The sequence below is a fragment of the Vitis vinifera genome, chromosome 12 (genome assembly GCF_030704535.1).
Source record: "Vitis vinifera cultivar Pinot Noir 40024 chromosome 12, ASM3070453v1".
NCBI lineage: Eukaryota > Viridiplantae > Streptophyta > Magnoliopsida > Vitales > Vitaceae > Vitis > Vitis vinifera.
Genome location: NC_081816.1, coordinates 14,298,592 through 14,326,242, shown reverse-complemented (window position 1 = coordinate 14,326,242; position 27,651 = coordinate 14,298,592). Strand labels below are relative to the sequence as shown.

Genomic DNA, 27,651 nt, shown 5'->3' with positions numbered 1-27,651 from the left:
TGAATGATCATCGATGAAGGTAATGAACCATTTTGCACCAATTAGATTTGTTACCGGAGATGGTCCCCAAAGATTACTATGTATGAGAGTAAAAGGATTTGAGGGCCTATAAGGTTAGCAAGAAATACTAATCTGGTATGCTTTGCCATTTGACACACTTCACATTGAAAATTGGACAACCTTTTATTTTTGTAAAGTTTTGGAAACAAGAACCTAAGATAAGGAAAGCTAGGGCGGCCCAATCTATAGTGTCATAACATTATTTCATGATAAAAAAGAAAAGATAAAACACTTCTACCAGAAACAACGGCTTGTCCTTACACAACTTCACGGTCATCAAAGTGGTATAGACCTTCACACTCACATGCACTACCAATCGTCCTCCTCGAAGCTAAGTCTTGAAAAATAACACCAGCAGAAGAAAATTTAGCTACACGATTGAGATCTCTAGTGAGTTTACTAATGGACAATAAATTACACGACAAATTTGGGACATGAAAGACTGATTCAAGAGAAAAAGTTTTTTTCAAGGAGATGGTTCCTTTTCCAGCGACCGGGGTATATGACCCATCCACAATTCGAACTTTCATCTTACCAGCACATGGTACATATGTTGAAAATGAAGTGGGTGACCCTATCATGTGATTTGTAGCTCCAGAATCAATGATCCAAGGTTTATAAGAATTGGCTAAGGCACTAAATGGGTATTGAGTTCTACCTGATTGTGCTTGAGAGCAAGATGGTGAGGGATCAACATTTGGTGAACTTGAGACAAAAGTGTTTTAAACTTTTTTTTTTCTCTCTAGCTTTGATACCATAAAACCGTGAAAGGTTTTTTGGATAAACTTTTATTTTATTGCACTTTTTCATAACACAGGCTACATCTGTTTAAATAACCAACAAATAGAAAATTCCTAGGCTAAAAATAAGGAAACCTAAAAGCAAATCTAATTCTAATCCTAATCTGAATAAAACTTTTACTACCTACAAAAAAACTAGAATTCAAATAATTCCCCAAATAAAAGAACCTATCCATTCTAAAATTCCTCAAATCAAGGAATCCTATCCATTCTAAAATTTGAGTCCAATTTGAACTAGTCTAACCAAACTAACTTTCACTGATTACATAGTATGATTGGTCCTTTACAAACATTGACTGTATTAAGCTAATTCATCTTTCAGGCTTTCTATTGTTTGTAAATTAGGACCATTTTCTATATTTGATACCCACTTACTCTCTGGAAAAGACTTCTGTGACCCTTATGGTTACACTGCTTTGACTATAGTCTTTGCCATAGTTCACGTACGTAATTCTACTCTTTTGACTTGCTAGGAAAAGTATGAGATAACTTGAGTTTAATTTTCATACCATTTGAAAACACGACTTTGCCATCTAAAGTCTTTCACTAAAATCAATACAAGAACAGGAGTCTGAGAGGTCTCTGAGTTGTGCATCACTTTAACTTGTAATTGTAACAACATTATTTTAAGCACTTGAATGACGTCAAGGTTGAAATAGATCATTGGATTTCTGTGAGGGAAAGTATGGAACAAATTCACCTACTTGTAATCTCTGAATAACCACCCCCAATATTATAAACTAGAAGCCATAGCTGAAATCCCCAACACCAAACAAATATCAAAAAAGACTCAAAAGAGTTCAAAGAAGTAAATAAAAGGATGCACCACTAAGTTATAAACTCAAACTATAAAAATCCTCCAGCAAGCACTATTGCAAGGGCAGCAAACAGAAGTGCAGCACCAGCAGCAACTCCTCCAGCAATAGCTCCAGTGGCACTGTTTTCTACATCAATGAAATCCAAAAAAACATAAATATAGTAAACTATTATTATTATTATTATTTGTGATAATCAGAACATTTGAACATTAACTGAGAGAGCCTCTAAATAATAAAGCAATTCATTTCTTTTCTAGAGTGAGTTATAAGGTGTTCCAAGAAAAGTTAGATTCTAATTGAATTTGACAACTCACAAGTGCCTGTTTCTGAAATTGATTAAGTCCAATCCACATTCTCTAAAAGCTCGTAAAATAGTTAACAAACAGAAATTTAGGCCAAAGAAACACCAAGACTTTTAAGAGAAACAATAATTGCTCAAAAATGATACTATTATTATCATTATTATTTGTGATAATCAGAACCTTTGAACATCAACTGAGAACCTCTAAATAATAAAGCAATTCATTTCTTTTCTAGAGTGAGTTATATGTTCCAAGAAAAGTTAGATTCTAATGGAATTTGATGACTCACAAGTGGCTGTTTCTGAAATTGATTAAGTCCAATTCACATTCTCTAAAATATCAGAAAATAGTTAATAACCAGCAATTTAGGACAAAGAAACACCAAAATTTTTAATAGAAACAATAATTGCTCAAAAATGATACTATTATTATCATTATTATTTGTGATAATCAGAACATTTGAACATTAACTGAGAACCTCTAAATAATAAAGCAATTCATTTCTTTTCTAGAGTGAGTTATAAGATGTTCCAAGAAAAGTTAGATTCTAATTGAATTTGATACTCACGAGTGCCTGTTTCTGATATTGATTAAGTCCAATCCACATTCTCTAAAAGCTCAGAAAATAGTTAATAACCAGCAATTTAGGCCAAAGAAACACCAAAATTTTTAATAGAAACAATAATTGCTCAAAAATGATACTATGTTGATGAAACTAAATAAACCATCCTCTGAAGTGATTTTCTTAAATTCACATTCATCAATTATAAAGTTTCTCTCTGCTTATTTTCAATTATATATATCAGATAAAAGGAAAATAAAAAAAGATGGATGAGTTACGAAACTAGATAAAACTCATGTACAGGATGACTTGACCAGACAAGGGGGTAGAAGACATGTCCAATTGAAAGTGAAAGGAAAACATAGCAATGAAAACACAGAAGGGTCCAATATCAGCAACAACTTTGAGTTGATACTTTCTTTTAATCAGATAACTTGGACCTAATACTAGTTAAAAACAGAAAATAATAATGACAAACCCGAAGAAGTTATTGGTGTTGGAGAAATTGGTGGAGGTGGAACAAGTGGAATTTGGTTTAGGTCATTATTGTTAAAACTGCAAAATTGCAACACAGCAGTTAGCATACGGATTAGATAGGTCACCCAATAGTACTATCATAAAAATGACATTGCACCCAGTTTACCTGCTAGAAGTAAATAATGAAAACGAGCCGTTTACTGGTACATCTCCTCTTAGGTGATTGTTCGACAGATCCCTGCATCCACATAAGAATATTATAATGTCATATTCTTGCAACAAAATCATGTCATTGGAAGCTAAGGGGAAAAAATAGCTTTCTCTGGATAGGACATCAACTTAGTACTCACAGGACTTGCAGTGTTATAACAGCAGTTAAAGACATTGGAATAGTTCCTGTCAAGGCATTGTTGTTAAGCCGCCTATTTCCATGCAGACAGTTTACAAAATAAACACTGTTAGGTTTCATAATAATCATTGAAAAGCAAACAACAAACAAAGCAAAGACATATAATCTATTAGACAACCAATTTTATTGTAGCATTTAGGTCCACAATGTATATCATGTTTTTAACACCCTCTCTCATGTAGGCAAAGAGCCTCTTTTGGACTTACATGTGGGCCCAACAAATTGGGGAAATAAAAGTGTGATGAGGCTCAAACACGAGATCATGCACACATAAAGACCTGAAGGCAAACAACCACAATTAACCTCTTTTGACCTTGCATGTAGACTTAATACATGTGGATTCAATAAATTGGGGAAAGAAAAATGTAATGACGCTCGAACACATGACCTCCCACCAAATGAGGCTCTAATACTATGTTAGATAACCAAGTTTCCTAAAAGCTTAAGCTTGTAGGATTTGGGTCCACAATATATATATATATCATATTCTTTAACACAATCAACATATACTTGCACAACAAAGAAACTAAACAAAACTCTTTGCACAATGGTTGATGTAGGACAACCCTAGGATGGTTGCCTACACTCAAAAGTAGGTGGGCTAGGGTTTTGGTTTTAGAGTATAAGGGGAGGAACAAGGAATAAATTTTATGGCAAAAAAATAAATAAAATAAAATAAATAGAGAGAAATAAGAAATGAGGAAGAAGAAATGGAAACCTTAGAGTCCCACTAAGGACTTTTAGGAATCTTATCTAGAAGAAAAATTAATGGAGTCTCACCATTGAGAATTGCAACACTTGCAATGAATAAAACATAATATAATTAATATCAATCAATTCATCCCTTTGATTTGCATTGATTAGACTATTTATAGGCTTCTCTAAGAAATCCAAAGTTTACTAGGACTCTAATAACCTATTATAACTCTAATTCTAATTATAACATCCAAAGTCTACTAGGACTCTAATAACCTATCATGACTCAAATTCTAATTATATTATGACTTAACTAGCTAATCCTAATTTGACTCCAACAAATACTAATCCTAATTCAATTCTAATTAATATTAATCCTACTTAAAGTTTACTTAGGTCTTCCTTTTCCTCCTTGAATAGATTTTAAAAGGTTTTTCACCATCAATTCCCCCCATCTTGAAAGAACTCGACTCTAACGAGTTAGATGTTTGATAAAATTAATAGAGATCGGGGTTAAGCTTTTGAAAATCTATTGTCATAATCCGTGTATTTTCAGAACATGGTTTGCCTCACCATTTCACCAAAAATTCTTGGTATCCACCTTGTTGAGTGGACACACGTTGATCATTAAGAACATACTCGATCTCAAGACATGGGCTAAGAGTAGGTGGTAATTGAAGATCCAATTCTCCACTTACCTCATTTTGATGGCCATGGTAAATAAACAAATCTTCAACATTAGATATTGGACTAAAATGCAAGTCTGAAGTGAGTTCTAACAAATATGCATTCTCACCCAATCGCTTTAGTACCCGAAATAGACCCATTTTCTTAGCTTGAAGCTTTTGATATGTGTCCAGATGAAATCTTTCTAGACGTAGATGAACCATTACTAGATCACCTTCTTGAAAGTGAATATAACTTTGATGCACATCTATTGTCTCCTTATAGTTCTCATTGCTGATTTTGATTTTTTCTCATATCTTTTCAAATTAACGCATAATAAGCACCCTTTTTGGTTGTGCGTCCTTTGACTTCTTAATTGGTGCGGCTTCTTTCATTGGACAAAGGATCTTTTTAAGCCCATTGTGTATGAGAGTACATGTATTTTTGCAAACCATCATGTTAAACTCTTCTATAAAAAAGCCAAGGTATTCCAAGTAAAATATGACTTACTTTTATTCGTAAGACCTCACACCATACACCTTGTTAAGTAGACACACGTTGATCATTAAGAACATACTCAATCTCAAGACATGGGCTAAGAGTAGGTGGTAATTAAAGATCCAATTCTCCACTTACCTCATTTTGATGGCCATGGTAAATAAACAAATCTTCAACATTAGATATTGGACTAAAATGCAAGTCTGAAGTGAATTCTAACAAATATGCATTCTCACCCAATCGCTTTAGTACCCGAAATAGACCCATTTTCTTAGCTTGAAGCTTTTGATATGTGTCCGGATGAAATCTTTCTAGACGTAGATGAACCATTACTAGATCACCTTCTTGAAAGTGAATATAACTTTGATGCGCATCTATTGTCTCCTTATAGTTCTCATTGCTGATTTTGATTTTTTCTCGTATCTTTTCAAATTAACGCATAATAAGCACCCTTTTTGGTTGTGCGTCCTTTGACTTCTTAATTGGTGGGGCTTCTTTCATTGGACAAAGGATCTTCTTAAGCCCATTGTGTATGAGAGTACATGTATTTTTGCAACCATCATGTTAAACTCTTCTATAAAAAAGCCAAGGTATTCCAAGTAAAATATGACTTACTTTTATTGGTAAGACCTCACACCATACAGACTATTCAAAGTCCTTACCAAAAAGGAATGTTACTAAGTAGCAAAAACTTACCAAAATAGAGGTGTCATTAACCCATGTTACTCGAAATGGATTTGGAAGCATCTCTATTTTAAGGTTTAGCTTTTCAACAAGTTCTTGCAAAGCTATGTTCAAACTACTACCTCCATCAATGATCATGGTGCATAATCTCCCTTGGCAAGAAATACTTGTCTGGAAAATGCTAGTATGTCACCAATCTTCTTCTCCTTTTACCTTTGAGACAACTAATAAAGGTCGTATTGCAAGACTATGTCCTTCTGTCATACCATCATAGTAGTCACATTATTCACTAAGTTCATTTTCATTGTGGGTTTATTCTTCCTTTGGGTAACCCTCCAATTCAGATTCTGGTTCTTAAACACAAAAGTGTAAACCTTTGGTTGGGCACACAACAGCATAATGACCATGCCTACCACACTTAAAGCATAAAGGAGTCATAGTTACCTTTTTGTCTTCAATGTTCATTGAAGTTTTACCCTTATTAGCATCTCTAGTAGGCACATGTGAGGCTTGTTTATTATTGCCTTCACTATTCACATGGTTAGAAGTTTGGAAATTTGTGGTGCCTAAAGGTTTACTTGTTGTCCAGTTGGAGAAAGTGCTCCCAATTTGTGAATTTGGATGTCTGGAAGCTTGAAACTTGGGCCCTTCTTCTATTTTAAGGGCTAGTTGATAAACATCGTCTATTGTATAAGTGTGTGTAGCTATCATCTCAAGTTGAATCTTCATTCAAAGTCCAACTTTATAACGGGCTGCAAGTTGAGCATCACTTTCCCGAACTGGATTTCAAATGCTCAATTCATGGAATTTATCTGTATTAATTCAACGGACTAAGTATCTTGTTTAAGGGAAAACAATTTTGTGTACATAAGTTGTTCATAATCAGTTGGGAGAAAGTGCTCCTTCATCTTCAACTTCATCTCTTCCCATGTGTCTATAGGTGGTTGGCCAATTCTATGAAGTTGATTCTTAGTATTATCCCACCATAGACATGTTGCTTCTTTCAACTTTGCCTTCATAAAACAAACTTTTCTATTTTCGAGCATTGCATATCAATCAAAGTAATCTTCCATCAACACAATCCAATCAAGAAAAGTCGTTGGATTTAATTTTCCATAAAATTCAGTAACTTCAAGGTGTACCTTTTTTGTCATACCATCATCTTGCTCAAAGAGTTTGCCCCTTCTTTGATTCCCCATCATAAAATTGTCTTGTTCTTCGGGTGATCGACTTGGCAATTGTCTAAATTGATGACTTCTAATCTCATCTTCAATTGGTCTTTTTTCTTTACTCTTTTCTAATAACTTCATGATCTCATCAAGTTTTCTATTTAATTATATTATAGCATCTTGATGGGATTGTTGTACGGCATCTTGATTGTTAGAAGTTTTTTTGGAACTCATGCTTGCATAAGTTGCTCATCTCCTCAATTGCATATGCCTTCAAGCCAAGAACTTTTACTCTAATACCAAAACCAATGTAGGACAACCCTAAGATGGTTGCCTACACTCAAAAGTAGGTGGGCTAGGGTTTTGATTTTAGAGTATAAAAAGAGGAACTATGAATAAATTTTATGGTAAAGAAAAAAAAAATAGAGAGAAAGAAGAACGAGGAAGAAAAAATGAAAACCTTAGAGTCTCACTAAGGCCCTCTAGGACCTCACCTAGAAGAAAAATTTATGGAGTCTCAACATTGAGGATTTCAACACTTGCAATGAAGAAAACATAATATTATTAATATCAATCAATTCATCCATTTGCTTTACATTGATTAACCTATTTTTAGGCTTCTCTAAGAAATTCAAAGTCTACTAGGACTCTAATAATTTATTATAACTCTAATTCTAATTATAAAATCCAAAGTCTACTAGGACTCTAATAATCTATCAAGACTTAAACTCTAATTATGTTATAATTTAACTAGCTAATCCTAATTTGACTCCAACAAATACTAATCCTAATTCAATTCTAATTAATATTAATCCTACTTAAAGTTTACTTAGGTCTTCCTTTTCCTTATTGAATAGACTTTAAAAGGTTTTCCCCCATCAGTGGTAATGAGTTCTAAGGGGACCAATCAGCAATTATCCAAACAATTGACTCTTGGACTACACTAGGTTGTCCAAAATAGATGTTTACTCTCCAAATGGTTGTATGGATTGGTTGAAAAAGGGAAGGAATAAATACAATAAACTAGACCTATCAATTTGTAATATTTTCTCTGTCATAAAATACAACTAGAAGAATGTATGTCCTGCATGTACAAAAGAGAGTTACACCTCCTATAGAGAAGGAAAGGAGGAATGGGAACTAAACAACCTACTAATAATTTCTGTTTAAGTTTACACCTATGCCATATTACAATTTAATGCAAAAAGTTAGTTGTAAGGTATAAAAGTGAACAGAGAAGACCCTTCCCCTAAGATAGTATAAATAAATGAAGATTAAATTTGTACTTAAGAAATCAAAATAGTAAAAATGCAATATGATGTCTCAAACACAATGGAAATAAAGAGCTATGCATTTCTATCAAAATAGAAATATACTATATTAGACTCAATATGATCAATAATGTATGCTAATGCATTTCTTAAAATTAAATACACGTGTATCAAATTTTTTACCATCATGATTAGATGAAGCAGAGAACAAACCCAAAAGATATTTTTTAAACACAATTGCCCTAAGTACAAGCATCTGAATTATCAGCGCTAAACTAGCTTATTGTGAGCAATCCTTTTAATTAGTAGACACAAAAAGAAATATGAAGGAAGCTAAATTAACTAGAAGGTAAGAAAATTTAATGATTGAAGAAAGTTCCTGAAGGATGTGTATTCATACAGGAAACGTAGTTTTGTAAGCTTGCCCAATGTGTCCGGAATTGTACCATTTAAATTGTTCATTGAAAGATCCAAGCTCACCAAGTTCGTCAAATTCCCAAGCTCCTTTGGTATTTTTCCACTTATATTATTATTATGAAGTTCCCTGCCATAAAAGTTTAATTTTGATAATTCATGGATCAAAAAAAGAAGTAACGAAAGCATATTCTAAGCATTTTATTTTTATTTTTTATAAAAAAAGAAAAGGCATAGAACATCCATAACCTATAATTCAATATATATAACAATAAGCAGAATCAAATGGCCAACTCTAGGAGGTAGATAATATAAACTTGAGACTCAAAAGGCATGGATTGTATGACTAGTGAATGTATATATATTCAATATTTGCAACAATGGATTATGCAGCTAACAAAGAAAAGCATGCAACAATGGCTTCACAACAAAAGCAATTGAATTTCTACATCCATAACAAACTACATGTAGACCCTCAATTTTCTCCTCCATGTACATAGGATACTAGGTATATTCTTGTGCTTCTCTTATGCCCTATTAAGTGCTTTTTCAATACTCCACATTAGTTCCCAATGACCCATTTCTATTCATGTAGCTTACTTGCTTGAGCCACTTTAGAGACTCTGGTTGAGGGATTTATGTGGCCCTTCAATGTGACCATTGGCAACCTTGAGTTAGATCTAGGTTCTTTTTCCTTTTTCTCTTAGGTTAGCCCTTTTAGGTGCACTTTCCCTTTTAGGACAATATATTTAGGCATTTCCTAGGACACTATGCCCACTTAGGCCCATCTAGACTCCCCTAGGCCCGTTTAGGCACCTCCTTAGGTTAGATTCCACTTAGTTCACTGAGAGATTTTTCCATTTAGATCACTTAGGCACATTTTAGGTAATTTCACCCAACCCACTTAGGTTCACTTATAAGAAAGATTCTTTAGGCTTAGTGCACTTAGGCTTGTTTTTTGAGTTGTGATTACATGATTATGAGTTTAAGTGAGTATTTGACTTATTTTTTTTTGTTTTTTTTTTTTTTTATTGCTTGGATTAAATTTTCAATATTTAGTCGTGAGATTTCAACTTTTCATTTTTTTTATCATTAATTACACTAGATTAACATTTGAATTTTGATTATAGTGTTTAATGTCTATATTATTATCATTATTATTATTATTATTTTGTATTATTTATTTCTTTACTTATCTATTTTTTTATATACTTATAAATTTATTTATTTGTTAGAAAATTGCATGAGGTTCAATTTTAGTTTTTTTTTCCAAAATTGCGTGAATTGATATTCAAATTTCCTTATAAATGGATATGAGTTATTTTATTTTTATCGAGTTATAAGTATTTAGATTTTAAGTTGTAGGCCTAGGCTATTTTATTGGATTTGGGTTAGTTTATTTTAATTGGGTTTGGGCTATTTTATTTTTAGATTGTGAGTATTTAGATTTTAAGTTGTGGGCTTCAGTTATTTATTTTAATTGGACTTAGGTTATTTTATTTTAATTGGGCTTGGGTTATCAGTCCTCATTTTGGGCTTTATTTGTTTTGCAGGGGCCCATAAGATTTCTTAGGGAGAAAGTCTTGAAAACTATACTTAAAGGGCACATAAGCCCTAAGTAGGGGGGAGGATAACCAAAGAGAGGCGAGGTGCTGCTACTTTGTTTTTTAGTGTTCTTCTCTTACTTTTCTTAGGGTTCTTTCTTTCTTTATTGTATATCGTTGGTGAGTGAAAGTTTTTCCTTATCGTGTATTTACTGTGGGGCTATCCATTTGTTTTTTTATACTAGATTCGTATCTTGGAGTTGCCTTTGGAGGTTTGGAGAGTTAGGATTGATTTAGGGCTACATTTAGGTAAGTTATTTCTTTCTCATCTCTTTATTTGAATCATGTTTTTGTTCCTTTTAGGATTTCTTAGATTTATCTTGTTTTATATTTATTATATTTGTGAGCATTTTAGTAGTTGAATATTTTATCCTATATTTTATTTAGAGCTCTACCAATTTAATTTATTTATTCATTATATTCTACATTTTGTATGTATATACATTTGTCTAAATTTTTCTGCTCATCTATATGTTTGTCATTTTTATTTATTATTTTGTTGATATGTATTGACATGTGATATTATATGTATTATATTTTATTTCAAGTTTGCTATATTTGTGTAAATTTTGTCCTAAATTTTCTGTAATTTTGTTTATGTTAATCTTGTTGTCTCATATTTCATCTTGTTTTAAATTTCTATAACTCTATTTATGAAGTCTTGATTTTCCTTTCTTCTCCCTAATTTCTTTATTTACCGCATGTATAGTCTCTTCCTTGTCTTTTTCTTCTTTTCCATCACATGCAGTATACATGGCTATTAGATCTTTTGTCGATTCTATACTTCTATTATTGCATTGAATTCTTGTAGTTTGAGACGCATTTATTATTTCAATGTTGTCATTTCTGACGTCACCATTCCATCGCATTTTGCAAATTGTAATAACTTTTTTCATCAAGGTTTTCCTAAAATAATGTGTCATCGTTGAGGTAAGAAGATGGTTCTAGTAATTCTATAGTGAGCTCGATTATAAAATCTTGTTCTTCAAGGGTAACAAAAGGTTTTGGAACAATAATGTGTTCTAAAGGTTTATTTCTCCATATAGACATGGTTTTTGTTTCTCCAATGAGATGAAATAATTTATTTTGGGTTGGTCTAAGATCATAAATTTGAAAAGCTTGAAAACAAGTAAAAAATTCTAGAAATTCATTTGAACGGGTCATTTCCCATTCTGGTTCTTATTGAGAAATAAGTGGTTCTTTATTGTGTTTTATATAAACATGGTGATAGGCTGGTACTATTGTTTAGACAGAAGTTTTTAACAAGAAGTTTTTCATATTGTTTAGACAGAAGAGTTGATTTCCTAATTAAATTAAGCATTTCAGGTTGATTATCTAAACAACTGGTTTGATTGGTTGACACTGTACTGGTTTTCAAATCTTTTATCAATCTTTCTTGATTTTCTTGGATTTTGAGGTTTGAAATTTTTGGGTTTCTAAAGTAATCAATTGGTTTTGAAGGTTTTGTAAATATTGGGCTAAAGCTAACATAGTTTTTCCATAAGCATATTCTAAATTTTGGTTTGGAAAACTTTGTGGTTTCAAAGACCAAAAATTATCTACTATAACATTATGTTCTTCAAAAAGGTTTTGAGAATATAAAGAGTTAAACCTTAAGTTTGAATTCAATACTTCTTCCCTTAATATGTTCAAATTTAGGTTTAAAATCAATTAAAGAGTTTTGATACTTTATCCATCTTTTGGTGGACAATTTTGAAGAGTTTTTATTTTCAAAGAACTTTTAAATGTTCTCACAATCAGTTCTTAAGGTAAATTGTTCTTCATTTAGAAATAGTTGAATTTTTTCTGAGACTAAGATTATTGCTTCTATTTCTAAGTCTGTAAACTAAGGTTCTTTTAATAATCATTGAAAGTTCTACTACAATATCTACAAAATTTTTCTTCTCCAGTATTAGTAACTGCTAAAAGCATACCTCCCCATTCTATTTGACTAGCATCAATTTGAACTATTTTGTATTCTCTTTCTAAGGGTAAATATAAGGTTGGAATATGCTTTAGAAGTTCCTTTATTTTTTGTAAAAGTTTAACATCTTCTTAGTTAAAATATCTTTATCTTGTATTTTTTGTTTTACTATAAAGAGAACCAACTAATCTACTAAGGTTTTTAATATATGGTTTAGCATAGTTTAATAATCATAAAAAACTTTGAAGGGTTTTTAAGTCTTCGAGTTTATCTAGAAAATTATTTATTTTTTTGTACTATATGATCTTGTATTTTTATTTGTCCATCCTCCAATTCTAATCCTAAAAATTCTATTTGGGTTTTAAATAATTTCAGTTTCTTTGTACTTATTATTAGTCCATGACTAATTAGCTTTTCAAAAACAAATTCTAAATGCTTTATTTGTTCTTGAAAAGTATATAAAAAAAAAAAAACAAGAATATCATCAATATATACAAGGTTTTTTTTAATGTATTTACATTCCTTAATTGTTCTGAATAATTATTAATTATACTATCCTTTTGTGTTCTACTTTGTTAATCTGATGAAAGATTATATTATGATTTTTATTTGATGCATTTTCTATATTCGTATAAACAATTGTTGTAGTTTTAGGATAAAAACTAACTTGGTTATTTTGTATTGTTATCCCTCATTGTAAATAATGTACAAAATTTAGACCTAAAATGAAAGGATATAAACTTGTAACAAGTATAAGATAAGTTTGAGGTAATACTAAGGTTATGTTGTTAATGATGATTGGTACATTTGAAATATTCTTTGTTAATATTAGTTTTTGTTAATTATATTGGACTAATTCTACTGGTTAGACTAGTGTTTGCTGGTCTTCTTAAGGTACTAAAGTTTCAAATAAATGGTTTTTACTAGCTCCAGTATCTAACATTGCATCTACGTTTAATTCTATGGTTTTTAATTTAATTGTTGTTGGGAATATGATAAATTTAACTTTATTTTTCATATTTACTTATTCTATTGTCTATATAGTTGTATCAACAAGATTTATTGGTTCTTTTATTTTTTGAGAGTTTAAATTATCTTCCTTTTCCCCTATAATTCCTATTTTTTTGTTTCTAATATAAGGTTTTTTAACCTATCTGCATTTCTTAATTGTTCTGAATAATCATTAATTATGTTATCCTTTTGTGCTTCTACTTTGTTAATTTGATGAGAGGTTACATTATGATTTTTATTTGATGCATTTTCCATGTTTGCATAAATAATTGTTGTCGTTTTAAGATGAAAACTGATTTAGTTATTTTGCATTGTTATCCCTTCTTGTAAAGAATGTACAAAATTTAAACCCAAAATGAAAGGATATAAACTTATAGTAGGTACAAGATAGGTTTGAGGTAACACTAAAGTTATGTTGTTAATTATGATTAGTACATTTGAAATAACTTGGTTAGTATTAGTTTTTGTTGATTATATTGGACTAATTCTACTAGTTGAACTAATTTTTTCTAGTCTTCCTGAGGTACTAGGGTTTCAAATAAAAGGTTTTTACTAGCTCCAATATCTAACATTGCATCTACTTTTAATTCTATGGTTTTTAATTTAATTGTTGTTGGAAAAATCATAGATTTAACTTTATTTGTCATATTTACTTGTTCTATTGTTTGTATAGTTGTTTTTACAAGACTTATTAGTTCTTTTATTTATTTTACAAGACTTATTGGTTCTTTTATTTCTTTAGAGTTTGAACTGCCTTCCTCTTCTTCCAAGATTTTTCCTTTAATTATTACTTGTAAGTCTTTCCACATATTATAAGGTTTTATTTTACTTTCTAAAGATTGAATAAGGTTTTCTAAATTTAAAGAGGTTCTCTTAGGTTGATTTTCCTCTTTTTCAATAATTGTACAAATTTCTTCTCTTTCGGTTTCACTATCATCTATACTACATACACTTGAATTTCCACTTTCAAAATCTAATTCACTAATGAGTTCTTCTTCTTCACTATCTATCTAATACTCATTATTTAGGTTTATTTTTACCTGGGTTTTTCTACTTCATTCATTTAATGGTTTTTTAAGTTCAAGACATTCAGATCTTATATGGTCAAGATACAATTCTTCCAAGGGTGCTTTTACAAAATTCATAAATTTTTTGTTGATTTTCAAAGGATACTACGACACCGGCTGAATTTAAGGATTCTTCCCAATTTTCTATGGTTTTCTTAAGATCTTGTGTATTATCTATATCTAATATTATTCCATATTCATATATTGGTTGTAAAGAACTAGAAGATTCTGTTTTAGTTTTCCATTGAGGTCCTTTTGGCTTACCATACAACTTACTACACCTTACTATTTCAGTTTTTATATTTACAAATTCTTTTTCTACATTTATTGTATTTACCGACTCATTTGAGATTATTTCTAGGTTTTCTTTAGTTTTTGGTTGAATAGTAAATTGATTTATTGTTTCTATATCTTTAAGTTTTTTTATCAAATTGGTTTTATAAAGTTGTTTTATTATTTGCTAATCTGTATAGTTTTTAGACATTATATCAACAAAGTTTTCTTGATCTACATGTTCTTCTAGTAACGTTGGGTTACTGAATTCTTCTAACATTATATTAACTAGTTCTGAATTTTTGTATAGGTTTTCTACTATTTCAATGTTTATTAAAATATCTTCTTGTATAACATTTATAGATTCCATCTCACTATTTGATTCTACCTCTACATTTATGGTTTTATAGTTTCCAAAGGTTATCCTTGTGCTTCCATCTTGATTTTCATATAAACTACTAGATGTTGAATATTTTATTACTAGTTTATTTATTTGGGGTAATTCCCACTCTCATCCAAGCAAATAGTCTATATTTATAGGTTTTGCTTCTATCATATTTACAGTCTTACTTACAAAGGTTTTTACTATATCATCAAATTCCATCATACATTTTAAGCTTAGAGCATTAGTGGTTTTTCATATAAATTTTATAGCTATGCTAAGGTTCTTACTTCCTAATTCCATATCATAACCTTTAGTATTTATAGTTATTTTTATTTTTTCTATGAATTCCATAAGATCTATACAAAATTGAGGTATACAGCCAATGACTAAGTAATTTTAGTTCATATTAACTTTTGCGCTGGCTAAAAGAGCTCGTCCTACTATATTGTTTCTAGTAACTAAAAGGTTAATATTTATAAGTGCTCAAATTTCTTTATGATGAAGTCCTATTATTCCTATTAAAATTATTCCTAAATGCATATATTTATTGGTTTTATTTTTTAATAGTTTATGTTTTGTTTCTGGAGATACTAAGTCTAAATATATAATATTTCCTATTGAACATATAGTATGTTGGTTTAAAAATCTAGTTATTTTATAATTTTGAACTAATTGTTTTTATTCTCTAGATAATTGTTCTTTAATATAATCTAAGTTATTTATTAGCAAATTATGGTTCTTAAAGTCTTTCAGCTTCTTTTCAAATTCCTAAGATCGTGTTTAGTTTTTCTAAGGATTTTCTTTGTCTTCTTTGGATTTCTTTTAAACAATTGATATTATTTTGGTTTATATTATTTTGGTTTTCTTTCTGAATTTGGTTTTTATGTTCTTGTAAGACTACTTATTTTTAATTGTGATTCTACTAGAAATTTTAAATATTTTACCTCTTAGGTTTGTAGATGAGAGTTCATTAGTTTTTAATATTTTCTAATTAGATGAACTAACATATAAATTATCAATATAATATTTTATAATTTCTCTTTTAATTAAGGTTTTTGTAGTAAAAAGTGCATCAAAGGCTTCTTGTATAGTTATTTCGTATTCATTCAAATATTTAAGAGAAGTTAGGTTTCTTATTTCCGTGGTTAAATATTTTACAATAGTCCTTAAATTATGCAATTTATCACAAGTTTCTCTAAATTCTTTCCATTGAGCATACAATCTACTATTAAGTTCTTTTACACGATCATAATCTAAATTATATATACCAGGAGAATAAGGAATAAAAGACATCAATTCATATCAGACTAAATAAACATGCAAACTTAATTAATAGATCAAGCAAATATAATTAGACTTTTAACGAGGTAAGATAAAGTTTGGTACTCTGAAAATTAATTTGAATCAACAGTTACTTTTCCTAATTAATATACTAACAATATACATAAAGCTCTGATACCAACTTTTCTCATCCACATACATAATTAGATATTCACAGTCAAGGCTATGGCAGGAACTTGAAAATTTTTCATTCAAAATCGAAGTTTAAAACCAAAACCAGTGTGAAGGCATTTATTATATTGTTATTTTAAAATAAAAACTTTCAACATACTGTGTGAAACCATTTATCACATATTATTATAATATTTATTTAAATTTATACTTTCAGTTTATAGCGTGAAAGCATTTATTGTATCAAAGTTATGTTTTTAAAGATCAACTATTTTAAAAAAATTCAGAGAATAAACTCAAGATTTTAAAACATTACTTCGCGTCAAGGTGATACCCCCCTTCTGACCAGACAAAGTCTCCCTAACACGCTAATTTTTTGACAAAAAGGGGTTACAGGTCAAGAGTTAAGACTAAATATTCTAATTTTAAAACTTGATTTTACATTAAAAAAAAAACTTTCTAAATAACCTTTTTTTAAAAAAAATTTGATGGAAACATTATATATATGAAATATTTATGTATATTGTAGATATTAACTAGTAAAAGAAAACTGAACTATGATTCAAATAATTTTCATTTTCCTACTTTATCTATTTACCCATTTTACCCCTAAGGGTAAGAAAAAAGACAAATAAAATCAAATGAGAATAGAAATTTAACATAAATTTCTTACTTTTTATTGCTGAATGTAGAAATTTACAGGTTGAATATACAACTAACACTTTAATTGCTCTTTGATTGCTCACTTCCAACTTGCTTTTTCTTTCTCGTTTTTTTTCTCTCTCTGTTTACTACTTATTTATAGACAAAATTTTTACAATATGATATACTAAATTTAATTGGGTTGTTGGCAGTTGGTATATGACAAGCAAAAATATTTACAAAGTCTTCAAAGGTTTAGTTAACAATAAATGCAAAGATGGTAAAGACTTATGAGATTTGACTTTTCTTTCTTCTTTTACCTTATGTCTAGTGGCTTCTTCCTTGCCTCTTTCTTCTTTTTCATCACATGCAGTATACGTGGCTTTATTGATTTTGAACTTCTGCTGTTGCATTAAATTCTTGTAGTTGAAGACGTATTTACTACTTCAATGTCGTCATTGTTGACATCAACATTCCATTGCATTTTGCAGATTATAATAACTTTCATTGTCAAGGTTTTCCCAAAATGATGCATCATCGCTGAGGTAAGAAGATGATTCTGGTATTTCTACACTGAGTTCGATTATAAAATCTTGTTCTTTAGGAGTAATAAGAGATTCTGAAACATTAATGTGTTCTAAAAGTTTGTTTCTCCATATAAACATGGTTTTTGTTTCTCCAATAAGATGAAATAATTTATTTTGAGTTTGTCTAAGATCATAAATTTGAAGGGCTTCAAAACAAGTAAAAAAGTCTGGAAATTCATTTGGACGGGTCATTTCCCATTCTGGTTCTTGTTGAGGAATCAATGGTTCTTTATTGTGTTTTATATAAACATAGTGATAGGCTGTCACTAATGGTCCATCGATTTGAAATAAAGGTGGAATGGTTTCAAAAGAAATGTCTATCTATTTTTCGATTTTGAAAAGATAGGTTAAAATATCTTTTCATTTATTAGATAGGTTAAAATATCTTTTCATTTATTTAGGAAATTTTCAGGGATTTGAGATATCTGGTTCATAAAAACATTTTTTAAAGTTCCTTGATCCATGAACTAGGGTACTCCAAATATATAACAAAGAAAAATTCAAGGTCATGATATGTCATATACCCTGTTTTTATCTTAACATTTTTAGTTCTAAAATGTTTATACAAAAGTTCTTGATTTTTAAACACTTTGTTATATTGGGTTTGCAGAAAGAAGGTTTCGACTAAAGAGTAGTTATTTGCTCCAATTAGGTTTTTAACAAGTTTTTCATATTTTTCAAACAGAAGAGCTGATTTCTTAATTAAACTAAGTATTTTAGGTTGACCATTTGAACAACTAGTTTGACTGGTTGACATTGTACTGGTTTTCAAATCCTTTATCAGTCTTTCTTGATTTTCTTGGATTTTAAGGTTTTCAAATTTTTGGGTTTCTAAAGCAATCAGTTGGTTTTGAAGGTTTTGTAAATGTTGGGCTAAAGCTGACACGGTTTTTCCATAAGCATATTCTAAATTTTGGTTTGGAAAAATTTTTGGTTTTAGAGACCAAAAATTATCTATAATAACTTTATGTTCTTCAAAAAAGGTTTTGAGAAAATAAAGAGTTAAACCTCAAAGGATACTACTACACCGGTTGAATTTAAGGATTGATCCCAATTTTCTATGGTTTTCTAAAGGTCTTGTGTATTATCTATGTTTAATATTGTTTCATATTCATATATTGGTTGTAAAGAGCTAAAAAGTTATGTTTTGGTTTTCCATTGAAGTCTTTTTGGCTTATTGTATCTTACTATTTCAGTTTTTGCATTTCTTTTGAAACCATTCCACCTTTATTTCAAATCAATGGATCGATAGTACTAGCCTATCACCATGTTTATATAAAACACAATAAAGAATCACTTATTCCTCAACAAGAACCAGAATGGGAAATGACTCGTTTAAATCAATTTCCAGAATTTTTTACTCGTTTTAGAGCTTTTCAAATTTATGATTTTAGACCAACCCGAAATAAATTATTTTATCTCATTGGAGAAACAAAAATCATGTCTATATGGAGAAATAAACCTTTATAACATATTATTGTTCCAAAACCTTCTGTTACCCCTAAAGAACAAGATTTTACAACCGAGCTTACTGTAGAATTACTAGAACCATCTTCTTACCTCAGCGATGATGCATCATTTTGGGAAAAACTTGATGAAGAAAGCTATCAAAATGTGTAAAACACAATGGAACGTTGATGTCATCAATGACGACATTGAAGCAATAAATGCGTCCCTAACCACGAGAAATGAAAGTGGCAGACAAAGTAATAAAGTCCCATTGACTGTGTAAAACACATATGACAAATAAAAGAAAAAGAAAGAATCTAGAAATTAGAGAAAGAAGAAAGAAGGAAGGAAGTCAAAAGTTACATTGAATTCTACCAAACCTTTATGACTTTGTAAATGTAACTGCCAACAACCCTAATTAACTTTAGTTTGTCGTGTTGTAAAAATTTTATCTATAAATGAGTTGCAAACTGATAGTGGATCAACCAATGATCAATAAAGAGATTGAGAGAAATAGAGAAATTTTAGTTGTATCTTCAATTGTAAATTTCTACATTCAATAATAAAAAGTAAGAAATTTCTATTAAATTTATGTTCTTATTTTATTTGTAATTTAATTTATTTGTGTGTTTTTTTTTTCTAACCCTTAAGAGGTAAAAGGGGTAAACAGATAAAGTAGGGAAATGAAAATTATTTGAATCACAGTTTTATTTATACTAATATTAATATCTGCAATATACATAGATCCTATATATATATAATGTTTCTGCCAAATTATTAAAATAAAAAAATCGGGTTATTGAAAAAGTTTTTGGTGTAAAATCAGGTTTTTAAACTAGAGTTTTTAGTCTTAACAATTGACCTTAACTCGTTTTTGCCGGAAAATTGGCATGTTAAGGAGACTTTGTCTGGTCAAAAAGGGGGTATTACCTTGACACGAAATAATGCTTTAAAATCTTGAGTTCATTTAGAGAATTTTGAGATATCTGATCTTCAAAAAATGTATTTATATGTAATAAATGCTTTTACATTGTATATTGAAAGGGTTTACATTAAATAAATTGTATAATAAATGCATTCACACTGGTTTTGGTTTTAAACTTTGATTCTCATGGTTTACACTCTGATTTTCAACGACTAAATTCAAAGTTTTAGCCATTTGCCTTGACTATGTGAAAAGTTTGTGAAAAGATTGGTATCAGAACTTTATGCATATTGTTAGTATATTAATTAGAAAAAAATAACTCTTGATTCAAATTAATTTTTTAGAGTACTGAACTTTATCTTACCCCATTAAAAGTCTGATTATATTCACTTGATCTGTTTATTTAGCTTGCTGATTTGATATGAATTAATGTCTTTTATCCCTTATCCTCTTGGTATATATAATATAAATCATGATCATGTAAAATAACTTAATAACAGGTTGTATGTTCAACGTAAAGAATTTAGATAAAACTATGATAAATTGCATTTAGATAAAACTATGATAAATTGCATACTTTAAGGACTACTGTAAAAGATTTAACTAGAGATATTAAAAACCTAACCTCTCTTAAATATTTGAGTGAATACAAAATAGCTATAAAAGAATCATTTGACAAACTTTTTGCTACAAAAACCCTAATTAAAAGAGAAATTATAAAATATTATATTGACAACTTATATTCTAGCTCATCTGATTAGAAAATAATGAAAATTCATGAACCCTTATCTACAAACCCAAGAGGTAAAACAATTAAATTTTTAGTAGAAATACAATTAAAAATAACAAATGTAATATTACGAGAACATAAAAAACAAATTCAGAAAGAAAATACAAATAATATAAATTGTTTAGAAGAAATCCAGATAAGACAAAGAAAATCCTTAGAAAAATTAAATATAGTCCTAGGAATTAGAAAAGAAGTTGGAAAACTTTAAGAACCATAATATGTTAAGAAATAACTAGATTATATTAAAGAACAATTAGTCAAAGAAGAAAAATTTGTTAGAAAAGAAATAGAACAAATAAAGTTAGAACAACAAAATTTAAAGGAAACACCAGAAATTATATTTATTATATTTGTGAGCATTTTGGTAGTTGAATATTTTATCCTATCATTTATTCAGTTCTCTACCTATTTTATTTATCTGTTCATTATGCTCTATATTTTGTATGTATGCACATTTGTCTAAATTTTTCTACTCATCTATATGTTTGTCATTTTTATTTATTATTCTGTTGATAATGTATGTATTATATTTTATTTCAAGTTTTCTATATTTGTGTAAATTTGATCCTCAATTTTTTGTAATTCTATTTATATTAGTCTTGTTGTCTCATATTTCATCTTATTTTAAATTTTAGTAATTCTGTTTATATTAATCTTATTGTCTCATATTTCGTTATATCTTAAATTTTTTGTAATTCTATTTATGCTAGTCTTTTTTCCTCATATTTCATTTTCTGTCATATTTGGGTTTTTGATTGATCTTACATGAGTTTTTCTTTATTTTATTCAATAAATTGCAAAAAAAAAAAAATGGTTTTAATAAATTAATATAAAAGAACTGTTATTACTAAATTCAGGAATTTGGATTAATATAAAGTAATTCAAAAAATTATTTTTTTTAATAAATTCATAAAATTCTTTTCTTTAATAATTCAAAAAAAATTGTTTTTATAATATATTTAAAAAATGGTTTCTTTTTCTTTTCTTTTTTCATTTCAAAATCAAAAAATTCATTTTTAATAAATCTAGAAATTTTTTTTTTTTAATAAAAATGTTCAAAGTCCTAAAAGTTTGTTTGCTTAAAATTTTGTTTTAATAAATGTCCCTTAGAAAATCGGGTTTTAATAAGTTTGTTTACTAAAAATTATGTTTTAATAAACGTTCCTTAGAAAATCGTTTTCAATAAGTTTGTTTGCTAAAAATAGTATTTTAATAAGTGTCCCTTAGAAAATTAGTTTTTAATAAGTTTGTTTATCGAAAATTGTGTTTTAATAAATATTCCTTAGAATATTTTTTTTTTAATAAGTTTGTTTACTAAAATTTGTGTTTTAATAAATGTTTCTTAGAAAATTGTTTTTTTAATAAATATTCCTTAGAAAATTGTGTTTTAATAAGTTTGTTTACTAAAAATTGTGTTTTAATAAACGTTCCTTAGAACATCGTTTTTAATAAATATCCCTTAGAAAATCATTTTTTAAAAATAAGTTTGTTTACTCAAAATGGTGTTTTAATAAATGCCTCTTAGAAAATTGTTTTTTTAATAAAATTGAAATTCTAAAATTTGTGTTTTAATCAATTTTCTTTAGAAAATCGTTTGTTTTTAATAAGTTTGTGTACTAAAATTTATGTTTTAATAAATGTTCTTTACAAAACCCTTTTTTTTAATAAGTTTGTTTACTAAAAAGCATATTTTAATAAATGTTCTTTTAAAATTGTTTTTTTCATAAGGTTTGTTTAATGAAAATTCTTAAAATAAGTGTTTAAATAAATATTCTCAAAGTTTGTTTTCATTAAAGTCACAAAAGTCATAAAAGTTCTCAAATTTGGTTTAATTAAAATTTTTAAAATAAATATTTTAATAATTGTTCTCCAAGTTATGTCTTTTAAATTTACTTAAAGTTTGTTTCCATAAAAGTCTTAAAAGTTTTAATAAGTGTCCTAATAAATTCTCAAAATAAGTGTTTTAATCAATTCTAAAAATTGTTTAATAAAAACCCTCAAAGTAAGTGTTTTAATAAATTTTCTCGAAGTTAATTTTTTAATCAAAGTCCTCAAATTTTATTTTAAATTAAAGTTTTCTAAGTTTGTGTTTGATAAAATGTTCCAAAAGTTTGCTTAATAAAAGTTATAAGATTTTGTTTTAATAAAAAAAATATTCAAAATGGTTTTAATAAAGTTCCAAATTTTGATTGAATAAAAAAATCTTGAAAATTGTTTTAATAAAAATCTAGAGGAAATAAAAGTTGTAAAAATTTGTTTTCTTAATAAATTGAAATTTGGTTCTTGTAATTAAATTAAATAAATCCCCTTTTCCTTGTAAAAATCATTTTTCAAAAAATAGAATTGATGTTTCTTTATAATTGTGGAATCTTGTTTTTTTTTTTTAATAAAGTTTAAACCAAAATCATTTCTTTTTTAATAGAAGATCAAATTGAAACTTTTTTCTTTAACAAATTCAAATTCAATCAAAATTCTTTTAATAAAATCAAGAATTTTTTTTTAAAATTAATTTTGGATGTGAATAAAAATTGAATCTCTTGTAAATAAATTGAAACATTGTGAGTAAATAAGTTTGACTTCTTTAATTTAGAATTGTTTCCAATACAAATAAATTTCTTTTGAAATGTTGCAACTTTAACAAATGATTAAATTCTATTTTGTGTGTTTCACATTCATTAATTGTATACATTTTTGTGTACGTGTTTCACACCGCATGACTTATATGTATCTTATTGTCGTATTATTGGTATCCTCGATTTATTAATCAATTGTCATGAATCGCTTCATTCGCTTAGTAAAGACCATAGGTATACGAACTTAAAGGGGTGTTATAACTTAATCACCATACCTTTTCGATAGGTAACTTGATTCCCAGATATAGAATCAAATTTTTTAAAGACATATTTTTCCAAAACTTAAGGAGTCATTTTTCTTAGGGTTTTAGTTTCTTATTTTACTTTCCCTTACAAAAAAGAAAAAGAAAAAAAATGTGATGACTCCAGTTTTTACAAGAATGCAGTTTTTCATTACAAGAAAGTGAGTCTTGCTGTCAAGTAAGGGACTCACATGAATAATGTGGGTCCACACTACGCTTCTTTTTTTACATAAAAAGTAAGATAGTAAAGTTCTAGAATTTTTTGAACATATAAGAGGTTTTCCCTAGATAGACGCATTTGGTGAATAGAAACACTCTTTTGGAAGTATTACAATTATTGAAGCAAGTAATCATAAATATGTAAAGGGACGAACAAACACTCCTAACAGCCTCATCAAACAAAATCATAAAATAATCCTAATAAGAATTATCAAAACCAACTCAGTTATATTTAAATATGTAAAGTGACGACATCTTTCTTTTGATCAAAGAAAGATTGACAACATTTCATGCTTCTAGAAAGACACTTGTTCTCATTTGGATGCACTTCTTGACACATATTCTATTTAAAAAATGGATATCAAAATGGCATATCAAGTGAATTTGATGAATACAAAGCAATGTGGAGTGTTAATATCTAAAACAAGAAAGATTAGAAAAAGGGCAAATTGAAGAAAACAGATATCACAAGCAAATAATCAAGACACTATTAGAAACATAAAATGTGAAACACAGCCAAACAAGCTCTTGAAGTTCATTTCTCTAAGTGAAACCTTAATGTTGGGACAGAATCTGTAACTCTTAATGTAAGTCATGAACACATAAGAAGAACAAATGAGAATATTTGTCCCCTGAAACTTGATGCAACCGAACACTGAACCACATGCTTCTTTATTGAAGAAATTATTATTATTATTATCATTATTATTGAAGTAACCGATAGAATTGCTGAAGTTTATTTTCCATTCTAAGGAGCAAGGCTATATATTTCTACAAGAAACTAATGTAAAGCTCATAAAAATATTACCACATATCAATGAGGAATAAAAACACAGAAATGGAAACCTTGCAATTTATGGCTTCGGCTGTAATGGGGGGAAAAGCAATCAGAAGGGAACACAAAAGATAACAAGCATATATGCTTGAACATCAGACAGATATGGCAAACAACTTTCATTATAAAAATATGACTCACAGAGAATTTTCTGAACATATAAAAGGTTTTCCCTAGATAGACACTTATGGTGAACAGAAACACACTCTTTTGGAAGTATTACAATTATTGAAGCAGTTAATCGTAAATACGTAAAGGGGTGAACAAACACTCGTAACACCTCATCAAATAAAATCATAAAATAATCCTAACAGGAATTATCAAAACCAACTAAGTTCAGAATATATAACATGACAACATCTAACCGATTAAAATGACAAGAATGAACATGTAAGATAGAGCAGAGGTCAGGAAACCAATATGTTGATCAAAGAAAGATTGACAACATTTCATGTTTCTAGAAAGACACTTGTTCTCATTTGGATGCACTTCTTGAAACATGTTCTATTTAGAAAATGGAAATCAAAATGCCATATCAGGTGAATTTGATGAATACAAAGCAATGTAGAGTGTTAATATGTAAAACATGAAAGATTAGAAAAAGGGCAAATTGAAGAAAACAGATATCACAAGCAAATAATTAAAACACTATTAGAAACATAAAATGTGAAACACAGCCAAACAAGCTCTTGAAGTTCATTTCTCTAAGTGAAACCTTAATGTTGGGACAGAATCTGTAACCAGGAAAAATATGAATTCTTAATGTAAGTCATGAACGCATAAGAAGAACAAATGAGAATATTTGTCCCCTGAAAACTTGATGCAACTGAACACTGAACCACATGCTTCTTTATTGAAGAAATTATTATTATTATTATTATTATCGAAGCAAAAATTCTGAAGTAACCAATAGAATTGTTGAAGTTTATTTTCCCTTCTAAGGACCAAGGCTACATATTTCTACAAGAAACTAATGTAAAGCTCATAAAAATATTACCACATATCAATGAGAAATAAAAACACAGAAATGGAAACCTTGCAATTTATGGCTTTGGCTGTAATGGGGGGAAAAGCGATCAGAAGGGAACATAAAAGATAACAAGCATATATGCTTGAACATCAAACAGATATGGCAAACAAATTTCATTATAGAAATATGACTCACAGATATTGCAAATTTGTAAGCTGACCAAGCTGTGGAACCAGTTGACCGGATAAATTTGCATTTACAAGATCACTGTGAGTATACAGTTGGAAAAATGTCAATATAACAGCCGAAAAATAACATATAAAGACAACATTGACTCCAAATGGCAAGAAACAATATAACTTGTTGCGTTTGGGTGAAAAAATCTAACAAAAGTAAGCATCTTACACTCTTGTAACACTATTGTGACTGTTGCGTGTAACATGAAACCATTTGCAAGGATTGACAAGGGTAGCATTCCAACTTTGCAAAACATTGTTAGGATCTTCTAAATTTGACTTCAACGCATTCAAAGCATCACCTGGTTCACATGCATGAGGCAAACATCAGGTTCTGGTCAAAAACATAAAGTCACATCAACTGCAAGTCTGCAAGTACTTCAGACTGAAGGGAAATTATATACAACACTCAGGCCTGTTCAGCAGAATAAAGGGAAATTTGGAAAAAAGAAAAAGAAAAAAAAAGGGTTCAGATAGTTTTTTATTAATTAAGATGAAAATTCAGATTAAGAGGTGAGGAATTTCAGAGCTTTGGAAAAAAAAAACATATATTAAACAGGTCCCAACTTCTTGTTTTAGACAAGTGCGCAAACACACACAAAGAAACATTAAAATAAGTAAATAAATAAAAATTAAAATTAAAATTAAAAAAGGAAATACGCAGAAATTTACAAATTACAAGTCTGGTCAATTGACCAAGCAAGTTATTTAGTAACAACTACCTAAAAAACTAGCCTTGCCACAAACAGATCCCAAAGAAGTGGTTTTAAACTGCAGAAAAAGCATTGCCAAACAGGGCTTTAGTGTATTGCAACATATTTCTCAGCAACCAAACAAAACCCAGAAAGTCAAACCAAACAAAGTTGTCAACCATGGATTTTCCAAATTCGATTCTACAGCAATCAATACCAAATATCCAATAAAGAAAACAAACAAACAATTCATCGCATTCATCTCCTAAATCAATTAAAACCTCCAAACCTCCATCAAATTCACTAAAAAAGGATGAGAGAACACACCTTCGGAATTACCAGAGACCCTCAGAAACGCAGAGAATACTATAATCAAGGAAACAAAAACCGAACCGAAGACCCCCGGCTCCATAACCGCCACCTCTCCGCAGCTAGCACCCCAAACTCTTCATCAACCACCCTCTCACGCACAGGCACTTTGTGGGTCAACTCAAGTCAACACTCACCCAACAGAAAGTCTTCAGACCAAAAACTCCCCGGAATTTCCCAGGAAAGGGAAGCCATATCCTTGAATTTGAATGCGTTGGAGAGGATTGGCGGTGCCGCGGAGCATAGAGGGAGAGTTTGGTTACACTGGCCGAACAAATAGTCCCAGATGAAAAAGTCCGGGGATTTTCCGGGAAAATGAACCTATATTCGTTGAAGTTGAATTTGCAGGAGAGAATTGGGGGAGGGGGAGATAGGAGAGGAGGAGAGTAGTGGTTAGCAATGGCGGAGAGGGAGTGTCAAAGGGGGCAATGGTGGCGAAGGGTGAAGGAAATGGTTGGAAAATTGAAAGTAAGTGGTTGGGAAAATGAAAGGAAATAAATAATAAAAATAGTGGTATTGA

The 27,651-nt window shown here is 29.3% G+C and overlaps 1 protein-coding gene across 3 annotated transcripts; it reads right to left on the bottom strand.

Annotated features, from left to right (window-relative positions):
* Nucleotides 1-1,385: 1,385 nt before the first annotated feature.
* On the bottom strand, nt 1,386-27,651 carry LOC100258706 (BRASSINOSTEROID INSENSITIVE 1-associated receptor kinase 1). Of its 3 annotated transcripts, XM_002263221.5 has the most exons (8): nt 27,090-27,651; nt 26,240-26,372; nt 26,030-26,101; nt 8,813-8,956; nt 3,370-3,441; nt 3,186-3,257; nt 3,021-3,097; nt 1,386-1,804 (listed from the first exon to the last, which is right to left on the bottom strand). In XM_002263221.5, exons 1-8 carry the CDS (start codon nt 27,172-27,174, stop codon nt 1,707-1,709), a joined length of 753 nt encoding a protein of 250 aa, XP_002263257.2. In that variant the 5' UTR covers nt 27,175-27,651; the 3' UTR covers nt 1,386-1,706. The 3 variants fall into 3 exon arrangements, with proteins under 3 accessions (XP_002263257.2, XP_010657543.1, XP_010657544.1); XM_010659241.3 differs by lacking the exon at nt 3,021-3,097; XM_010659242.3 differs by lacking the exon at nt 8,813-8,956.

Excerpts from the sequence above, each read along its gene's own strand:
- LOC100258706 (XM_002263221.5), bottom strand. The coding sequence starts at position 27,174 with ATGGAGCCGGGGGTCTTCGGTTCGGTTTTTGTTTCCTTGATTATAGTA. Across the intron at positions 26,373-27,089 it reads GGTCTCTGGTAATTCCGAAG|GTGATGCTTTGAATGCGTTG; the intron begins GTGTGTTCTCTC and ends CATGTGAACCAG. Across the intron at positions 3,258-3,369 it reads GTTATAACACTGCAAGTCCT|GGATCTGTCGAACAATCACC; the intron begins GTGAGTACTAAG and ends ATGTGGATGCAG.